The 10,015-nt window shown below is 56.5% G+C and overlaps 1 protein-coding gene across 1 annotated transcript; it reads right to left on the bottom strand.

Moving 5' to 3' along the window:
• Positions 1 to 7,334: 7,334 nt before the first annotated feature.
• On the bottom strand, positions 7,335 to 8,774 carry LOC107289205 (adenylate kinase 8-like). The gene has a single exon (XM_015817911.1). It carries the CDS (start codon positions 8,772 to 8,774, stop codon positions 7,335 to 7,337), a length of 1,440 nt encoding a protein of 479 aa, XP_015673397.1.
• Between the last annotated feature and the right edge of the window lie 1,241 nt (positions 8,775 to 10,015).

Genomic DNA, 10,015 nt, shown 5'->3' with positions numbered 1-10,015 from the left:
GAGGGGCGCGCCGGGCGGCAGCGGGGGTGTGCCGGGCTCGGGCCGGGGGGAGCCGCAGGCGTCGGGCCGGTCGGGCAGGCAGGCGGGCAGGGCCACGAACGCCTCCTCGCTGCCCGGCGGGGCGCTGGGGCTGCCGCTGGACGCCGCCGGTCCTGGGGAGAGAAGAGGGGGGGAGGGTTAAGCCAGGAAGGGAGGGGCCGCGACGGCAGCCCGCGACGCGCAGCGCGCCCTCGCAGAGCCCTCCCCTCCCCAAAATAGAAAGCGCTCCAAGGGGCAAAGGAAAGCCCGGAGTTCCCGGCCCACGTCCTGCGGTGCCGGGCGAAGGCGGCTCCCCTCAGCCGTGGCTCCCCCTCCGCAGAAGCGCTGCCAAAGTCTGTGCGTTGCGCAGCCTGCGGGATCCAAGTGGGAGGGCAGCTGTTCCGCCAGTGCAGAGTCCCGGAGGAGGAGGAGGAGGAGGAGGGGCTGCTGTAGAGGTGTCTCCAGGTGCCCTCCAGCCCTTCCCTCTCTCTTCCTAGGAGATGTGCCAAGCCTGCCATCCGAGGGCACAGCCAGAGGTCCAGGAATTGTGCAGCACCAATTGCAGGGTTTGGTCGAGGCTGGCAGTGGTGCTCCCCCCCCTTCGTTTTAATGCCAAGTGTCCTGCCCCTTTGCACCTGCAACGTCACAACACAGTCCTTGCCCCCCTCCTGTCCTGCAGACCCCTGAGTTCTCCTAGCCTGGCCTGCCCCTGAGCAGCCCCCCTTCTCCTCCTGAATGTGTGGGGAGGGGGACCCAAGGCTGGGAGAAGCAGCTCGGGCCGCCAAAGGAACGGGCCGCCGCCAGGGAGGTGGTCCAACCCAGTCGGGATGTAGGACTCCAGCTCCAGGACCAGAGGCAGCCAGACTGACCAATCACCAGTGAGGAGGAGGACTGGGGAGGGGGCTCTCCTCCATGGCTGCGACCCACCATGCGGGGGAGAGGAGGGTGAACAGGAAGGGAGCACCCTGGGTGCTGCACAGGAATGGCAGCGGCAACGCTGGTAACCCAGAAATAGCCTGTGGGGCAGATAAATCAGAGAGGAGCTGGCAAAAGAGAGGCCTCCAGGTTAAAAATTGCAAAAGATAAGATAAAATGTTAAGATGAGATGAGATGAGAGAAGATAGCACAATGGCACACATCAAAAAATGAAATTTAGTTGCCCGCTCTCAAAGCGAACACATGCACGACACACACCTAAACATACTTCTTTCCACCAAGGGGGTTAAGGGAACGCAGTGGCTGCGAGGCAAAAGCCCTGGCTGCTCGCTGTGGGGTTTTTAGACGAGGACTGGAAGTAAACATTAGTTCCCAAGAAAAACATCCTAAATTGGGGTCATGTGACTATGGATCATTGCAGACACTATTGTTGTTGTTATTGTTGTTGTTGTTATTATTATTATTATTAGTATTATTATTATTAGTATTATTAGTATTATTATTAAGTTGGAAGGGACCTTGGAGGTCATCTAGTCCAACCCCCTGCTCAGGCAGGAAACCCTATATCATTTCAGAAAATTGGCTGTCTCTTCTTAAAAACTTCTAGTGTTGGAGCATTCACCGCTTCTGGAGGCAGGTAGTTCCACTGGTTAATTGTTCTCACTGTCAGGAAGTTTCTCCTTAGTTCCAGGTTGCTTCTCTCCTTGATTAGTTTCCATCCGTTGCTTCTCGTCTTTGCCTTCAGGCGCTTTGGAGAAGAGCTTGACTCCCTCTTCTTTGGGGCAGCCCCTGAGATACTGGAAGATTGCTATCATGTCACCCCTAGTCTGATAAGCATCAGCCAGTTGCCAAGTGCCCAAAATGTGGTCACATGATCATGGGGGGGGGGGCGGGGGAAACAGACCTTTGTAACTTCAGATTTGGATCATAAGTATAGGTAGTTCTTGACTTTGTCCCAAAGATGCTTTTTCAGGAGGCAACTGGACTTTCTTTTTTCTCTTTGAAGACGTTTTGCTTCTCTTCCAAGAAGCTTCTTCAGCTCTGACTGGATGGTGGGGAATGGACCATTTGCCTTCTTTTACAGAATCACTGAGGCTACCTGGAGGTTTATCTGTGTCCTCGGGGGTCACCTGAGTGGTGCAAGGGGGTGTGGAGCCTTCTTGGAGCTGCTGAAAGGATTTGTGTTGTAGACTGGAGAGAGGTGGTGCCCTATCCCTCCCCCTCTGTTGAGAGAGGGCTGTTCAGTTGTGAGCTAGACGGCCTCTTCCGCCCCTCTTTCAAACCAGCGGTCCTCTCTGTCCAGAATGTGGACTTTGCTGTCCTTGAAAGAGCGGCCTTTCTCCTTCAAATGCGGACGGACGGCTGGTCCTGGTGGGCTTCTTCTCCCGTGTTGTGCCATTGCGTTCCTGAAGTCTCTGAGATGACATCCAGTGGGGGCCGTCCCAGACGAGGGAATCCTCTGCCTTAAGTGGCTGGCCGGGAGGCCACATGAAGGATGGAGGAACTGAAGCAAACAGATCTTCCCAGCTACGTTCAGGTGGAAGATCAGCCGGGCGGTTTTTAAGAAGAGATGGACAGCCATTTGTCCGGAATGGTTCAGGGTCTCCCATTTGAGCAGGGAGTTGCACTAGAACAGGGGTCTCCAACCTTGGCCACTTTACGACTTGTGGACTTCAACTCCCAGAATTCCTCAGCCAGCATGGCTGGCTGAGGAATTCTGGGACTTGAAGTCCACAAGTCGTAAAGTGGCCAAGGTTGGAGACCCTTGCACTAGTAGACCTTCAGGGTCCCTTCCAACTCTGTTACTCTGTTAATTGGGAGATGGGGGGAAGCAGAACAAGGGGCCTGCCCTGCCCGCCCACCCAGGGCCAGCTGGAGATGCTCAAGGGCTATCAAAGCATCCATCCCCCCCCCCCAAGGTTTGAGGACAGAACAAACCCTCTGCTAATGGAGCAGATGCCCTGGACAGGCAGAAGACCACCGGTGGGCCTGAGGATTCCACACCAGCCAGCCAAATGGGGAAAACTCAGCTCCCTCCCCCACCCCAAGGGCAACTCCTCATTTACCTCTGTGGCAGCTGGGCCCCTAATAGTGCCGGGTCCGCAGCAGCACAGCCTAACTGGGGAGACATGGCAAATTTCAGGGGATCTAGAACCAAACCCCTTTTGAAAACTCCTCCCACTCTTCTGGGGTCACCTGCCCCTCCCTCTACAAAATTAGGAATGGGGGCCGAGGGGCACAGAGTGGCAAGGGTAGCCAGAAGCTCCCAGTTGTAATTCCATCAGCCCCGTTTTTCCCTGTCGACTGGACAGAAACTGCTGCCCCTGGATCGGGCTCTGCTGACAGGGGNGAGGGGCGCGCCGGGCGGCAGCGGGGGTGTGCCGGGCTCGGGCCGGGGGGAGCCGCAGGCGTCGGGCCGGTCGGGCAGGCAGGCGGGCAGGGCCACGAACGCCTCCTCGCTGCCCGGCGGGGCGCTGGGGCTGCCGCTGGACTCCGCCGGTCCTGGGGAGAGAAGAGGGGGGGAGGGTTAAGCCAGGAAGGGAGGGGCCGCGACGGCAGCCCGAGACGCGCAGCGCGCCCTCGCAGAGCCCTCCCCTCCCCAAAATAGAAAGCGCTCCAAGGGGCAAAGGAAAGCCCGGAGTTCCCGGCCCACGTCCTGCGGTGCCGGGCGAAGGCGGCTCCCCTCAGCCGTGGCTCCCCCTCCGCAGAAGCGGTTGCGCAGCCTGCGGGATCCAAGTGGGAGGGCAGCTGTTCCGCCAGTGCAGAGTCCCGGAGGAGGAGGGGCTGCTGTAGAGGTGTCTCCAAGTGCCCTCCAGCCCTTCCCTCTCTCTTCCTAGGAGATGTGCCAAGCCTGCCATCTGAGGGCACAGCCAGAGGTCCAGGAATTGTGCAGCACCAATTGCAGGGTTTGGTCGAGGCTGGCAGTGGTGCTCCCCCCCCTTCGTTTTAATGCCAAAGTGTCCTGCCCCTTTGCACCTGCAATGTCACAACACACTCCTTGCCCCCCTCCTGTCCTGCAGACCCCTAAGTTCTCCTAGCCTGGCCTGCCCCTGAGCAGCCACCCTTCTCCTCCTGAATGTGTGGGGAGGGGGACCCAAGGCTGGGAGAAGCTGCTCGGGCCGCCAAAGGAACGGGCCGCCGCCAGGGAGGTGGTCCAACCCAGTTGGGATGTAGGACTCCGGCCCCAGGACCAGAGGGAGCCAGACTGACCAATCACCAGTGAGGAGGAGGACTGGGGAGGGGGCTCTCCTCCATGGCTGCGACCCACCATGCGGGAGAGAGGAGGGTGAACAGGAAGGGGGCACCCTGGGTGCTGCACAGGAATGGCAGCGGCAACGCTGGTAACCCAGAAATAGCCTGTGGGGCAGATAAATCAGGGAGGAGCTGGCAAAAGAGAGGCCTCCAGGTTAAAAATTGCAAAAGATAAGATAAAATGATAAGATGAGATGAGATGAGATGAGAGAAGATAGCACAATGGCACACATCAAAAAATGAAATTTAGTTGCCCGCTCTCAAAGTGAACACATACACGACACACACCTAAACATACTTCTTTCGCCACGGGGGTTAAGGGAACGCAGTGGCTGCGAGGCAAAAGCCCTGGCTGCTCGCTGTGGGGTTTTTAGACGAGGACTGGAAGTAAACATTGGTTCCCAAGAAAAACATCCTAAATTGGGGTCATGTGACTATGGATCATTGCAGACACTATTGTTGTTGTTGTTGTTGTTGTTGTTGTTGTTGTTATTATTATTATTAAGTTGGAAGGGACCTTGGAGGTCATCTAGTCCAGTGTTTCTCAACCTTGACAATTTTAAGGCATGTGGACTTCAACTCCCAGAATTCCACAGCCAGCAATGCTTGCTGTGGAATTCTGGGAGTTGAAGTCCACATGCCTTAAAATTGTCAAGGTTGAGAAACACTGATCTAGTCCAACCCCCTGCTCAGGCAGGAAACTCTACACCATTTCGGACAAAGGGCTGTCCAGTCTCTTCTTAAAAACCTCCAGTGTTGGAGCATTCACCACTTCTGGAGGCAGGTTGTTCCACTGGTTAATTGTTCTCACTGTCAGGAAGTTTCTCCTTAGTTCCAGTTTGTTTCTCTCCTTCATTAATCTCCATCCGTTGCTTCTTGTCCTGCCTTCAGTCGCTTTGGAGAATAGCTTGACTCCCTCTTCTGTGGGGCAGCCCCTGAGAGATTGGAAGATTGCTATCATGTCACCCTAGTCTGATAAGCATCAGCCAGTTGCCAAGTGCCCAAAATGTGGTCACATGATCATGGGGGGGCGGGGGAAACAGGCCTTTGTAACTTCAGATTTGGATCATAAGTATAGGTAGTTCTTGACTTTGTCCCAAAGATGCTTTTTCAGGAGGCAACTGGACTTTCTTTTTTCTCTTTGAAGACATTTTGCTTCTCTTCCAAGAAGCTTCTTCAGCTCTGACTGGATGGTGGGGAATGGAAGGATTTATACTCCTTGCAGAGAGCTGGTCATTTGCCTTCTTTTAGAGAGTCACTGAGGCCACCTGGAGGTTTATCTGTGTCCTCGGGGGTCACCTGAGTGGGTGTGGAGCCTTCTTGGAGCTGCTGAAAGGATTTGTGTTGTAGACTGGAGAGAGGTGGTGCCCTATCCCTCCCCCTCTGTTGAGAGAGGGCTGTTCAGTTGTGACCTAGACGGCCTCTTCCTCCCCTCTTTCAAACCAGCGGTCCTCTCTGTCCAGAATGTGGACTTTCCTGTCCTTGAAAGAGCGGCCTTTCCCCTTCAAATGCGGACGGACGGCTGGTCCTGGTGGGCTTCTTCTCCCGTGATGTGCCATTGCGTTCCTGAAGTCTCTGAGATGAGATCCAGCAGGGGCCGTCCCAGACGAGGGGATCCTCTGCCTTAAGTGGCTGGCCAGGAGGATGGAGGAACTGAAGCAAACAGATCTTCCCAGCTACGTTCAGGTGGAAGATCAGCCGGGCGGTTTTTAAGAAGAGATGGACAACCATTTGTCCGGAATGGTTCAGGGTCTCCCATTTGAGCAGGGAGTTGCACTAGAACAGGGGTCTCCAACCTTGGCCACTTTACGACTTGTGGACTTCAACTCCCAGAATTCCTCAGCCAGCATGGCTGGCTGAGGAATTCTGGGACTTGAAGTCCACAAGTCGTAAAGTGGCTAAGGTTGGAGACCCTTGCACTAGAAGACCTTCAAGGTCCCTTCCAACTCTGTTACTCTGTTAATTGGGAGATGGGGGGAAGCAGAACAAGGGGCCTGGCCTGCCCACCCACCCAGGGCCAACTGGAGATGCTCAAGGGCTATCAAAGCGTCCAGCCCCCCCCCCCCAAGGTTTGAGGACAGAACAAACCCTCTGCTAATGGAGCAGATGCCCTGGACAGGCAGAAGACCACCGGTGGGCCTGAGGATTCCACACCAGCCAGCCAAATGGGGAAAACTCAGCTCCCTCCCCCACCCCAAGGGCAACTCCTCATTTACCTCTGTGGCAGCTGGGCCCCTAATAGTGCCGGGTCCGCACCAGCACAGCCTAACTGGGTAGACATGGCAAATTTCGGGGGACCCAGAACCAAACCCCTTTTGAAAACTCCTCCCACTCTTCTGGGGTCACCTGCCCCTCCCTCTACAAAATTAGGAATGGGGGCCGAGGGGCACAGAGTGGCAAGGGTAGCCAGAAGCTCCCAGTTGTAATTCCATCAGCCCCGTTTTTCCCTGTCGACTGGACAGAAACTGCTGCCCCTGGATCGGGCTCTGCTGACAGGGGNAGAACCAAACCCCTTTTGAAAACTCCTCCCACTCTTCTGGGGTCACCTGCCCCTCCCTCTACAAAATTAGGAATGGGGGCCGAGGGGCACAGAGTGGCAAGGGTAGCCAGAAGCTCCCAGTTGTAATTCCATCAGCCCCGTTTTTCCCTGTCGACTGGACAGAAACTGCTGCCCCTGGATCGGGCTCTGCTGACAGGGGGAGGTGCCTTTTTCTTGGGCCCAACCCTTTGGGGCCTCAGGGGGCAGAGCAGGCTAATCTGTAGGGCAGGTATCCAAAACGGGCCGCTACGAGCCACAGGATCCCTGGGAGAAGTTAGCTCAGACCTGCCAGAGTTGGCCCAACTTTACTTTCCAGGGAAGGCAGAACGAGGCTCTTTTCTGACACCCAGCCTGCTGCCAATCGACAGAGGTGGGCACCAAGAGCAGTGACTTGCAGGACCCGGGCACCATGGCTGACCCAGGGGCAAGGCATTTCTTAAACAAGAAGCAGAGATGGCTTCCACATTAAAACAAAATATTTTTATTCTCCCATTACTGCTAAACACACTGCCCTCCCCTCGCCATCCATGCCCAGCTGCTTGCTGCCAGGGCAGTGCTGGCAAAGCCACGGGAGGCCACCTCTCTGGCGTTACAGCTTACAGACGGGCAGAGGCTTGACCAGGCAGCTCTCAATGTACTCGAAGACGGTGTAGGGGTCTTGGTCTGCGTTGAGACAAATCGAGTCCTCGTAATGCTCCTCCAGCTCAGCCAGCCTGTGGCTGTAGATGTCCGTCTTCCGCTCCACTTGGAGGGGGTCATCCTTGGGGTGCCTGCGCAAGCGCTGGTGGACCTCCTCCTCCACAGGCGGCTTGTAGATGGTGTGGTATCTCTCTCCGGTGACGGGGTCAGTGGCACGCTGGCAGATGCGCTGCAGCCCTACCTCGGTGGGCAGGTTGAGGAAGAAGACTCGGTTGGGCTCAACGCCAATCTGCGGGAAGAGGAGCGCCTGGTCCACGTCACGAGGGAAGCCGTGGAGCACCCAGCCGTAGGTGCGGCAGTCGTCCTGTTCCAGACGCTCCTTGAGGACGTGCAGAGCGATGTTGTCTTTCACAGGGCACCCCATTTCGAAAAAAGGCTTGATGAATTCGCCCACGCCTGTGTTCCCAGCCACTTTCTCCCGCAGGAGGTCCCCAAAGAAAATGTTGACCACCCCGTATTTCTGGGACAGCAGAGCTGCCTGCAGGCTTTTGCCACTGCCCGGGGGGCCCAGGAGCAGGATGCGGGGAGTGAAGGGGGCACTGGACCGTGGACGACTCTGCACAAAATTGAGCGCCTGGGCAAAGACATCAACGCAAGGCTGGTCGGCGTTGATAGCCTTGTAGCAATCCTGGTATGTCTGGACAATGCCGGGCATGTTGCGGTGGTTTTCCAAAAGCCGCCGAGCGGTGGCTTGCTCGGAGGTGTCTTCCGGCTTTACCAAGCGCTTCTGCACGGTGAAGTCAACCGGCCAGTCAAAGGTGGTGTGGTACACCTCCTGGGTGAGAGGGTCCACACGCTTCCCCAGGTTCCTCTCGATCAGCACCGTGTCCGGGGCATAAAGGACCACAAGGTGCCGAGGGAGGACACCCAGGGTCTGGAGCTCCAGGGCCTGGTTCCTGGTCTGGGGGAAGCCATCCACCACCCACCCCAAGGTCTCACAGTCCACGTCGCTCAAGCGTTCCTGCAGGAGAGAAGCCCACAGCTCATCAGGGATCTTCTCCCCACGTGTTTGATAGCCCTCGGCCTCCTTGGCCTTCTTCAGCAGCTTGATGTGCACGAGCTCCTTGGGGCAAAGATATGTTGCACTGAGGTGCTTACAAATCCAGCGGGCGATGGTAGTCTTCCCAGAGGCCGGGGGCCCCACAATGAAGACCCTGGGCACCTCTTCATTGTTCTTCTTGAGGTGTTCTATCATGAAGTCAATGGGTTTGGCCGGCCGGGCCACAAGGAGAGCTTCCATCAGGCCCTGCATGATGTGGAAGATGTTGTGCTTTTCGGCATAGATTCCCATCTCTGGGGGGATCTGGTGAGGCTTGCTTGTAGCATCCATCTCTGAATGTTGGAGACTGCCCAGTAAAGTGGGTTCTTAAACAGACTTTGCATTCCAAGGTTGCCAGGTGCTTCTGATGATGGAAGCAGCCCATGGAACCTTCAGCCACATCTGTCCAGTTGAGTCAGAGAACTCCCCCCCATGGGAGTGGCCCCCCCAAGAGAGTCCAGGGAACTTGAGGGAGAAGAGGCCAGAGCATGGACAATCCTGCTCAGCCGCAAATATTCCGGTTTGCCTCGTCCCTCCGCATTTTTCACTTTTGCTTCCTGGAACTCAAGACGTCCCTGTTCTCTCCGAGACACATGAGACAAACGCCCGGCTCGAGGGATGCTCTCCTCCCCTTGGAGCAGCCAAGTAGGGGCTGCCATCCTCCATCAGGCTGCTCACGAGACAGCTCCTGCCTGCAGTGACAGGGTTGCAGGTGGCACTCACTCCTCTGCCAGCTCTGGGCACCTGAGGTGGCCTGTTTTGAAGTTGATGCCCCTTGACACCCTTCGCCCAGGATGAGCAGGGCTCTAGTGGAGTTCAGGAGAAGGGTAGCTGCTTCCCTCGGTGGGTGAGGGCCTGAAGAGGACGTGTGCCCGCCTGTCTGTTAGGACGCTGCATGCCAGGTGGAGCCTCACTTGGTATGTCCTTGGACCGGATTATTTTCATGGGTTGTGGGTTCTCTTATCGCTCCCTGCCCAGAGTTATGTGCTTAAGATGGGCAGCTGAATCTACTGTACGTTCTACATAAACAATCAGAGATTCTTTTAAATTGTTCCCCCGGCTCCATGATGGAACCAGGGAGGAATGTTTGAGGGTAACGGGCAAAGGGCGAGACAGGCATTGGAAAGCAGCCAGCCAAAGAGCCGGTCTTGCCCGCTAGGCCTTCTGGTGACCAGAGACGCTGAGGCTGACGCTGATGCAGAAGAGGCTTTGGATGGCGGTTCCTGCAGGCCGGACAGCCCCACCCCTCTCCCCTCTTCTATCCCTCTTTCTCCTCCCTGCATTGGACTCCCTGCTTTCATGCACACCCAGGCACAACCCATCCCACTCTAGCGTTGTTGTTGCATGGAAGGACCGCAACAATTAGGGGCACGCACACCCCCAGATCCCACATCCTCCATGCTTGAGAATTCAGATCCAACATTCTGAAGCTTTCAAGCGGATTCTGCTCTCACCTGGAGGCTCCCGGGAATTTCTGTCCCGCTCAAACATCCTGAGGAAATTCCTGCATGGTGAGCAGCCCCCCCCCCGCA

Source organism: Protobothrops mucrosquamatus, unplaced genomic scaffold, assembly GCF_001527695.2.
Source record: "Protobothrops mucrosquamatus isolate PMUCROS unplaced genomic scaffold, P.Mucros_1.0 scaffold655, whole genome shotgun sequence".
Lineage (NCBI taxonomy): Eukaryota > Metazoa > Chordata > Lepidosauria > Squamata > Viperidae > Protobothrops > Protobothrops mucrosquamatus.
Note: the sequence above shows the minus strand (reverse complement) of the source record. Positions and strands in the feature narration are given on the sequence as shown.

Coding starts and splice junctions, on each gene's coding strand:
- LOC107289205 (XM_015817911.1), bottom strand. CDS start 8,774: ATGGATGCTACAAGCAAGCCTCACCAGATCCCCCCAGAGATGGGAATC.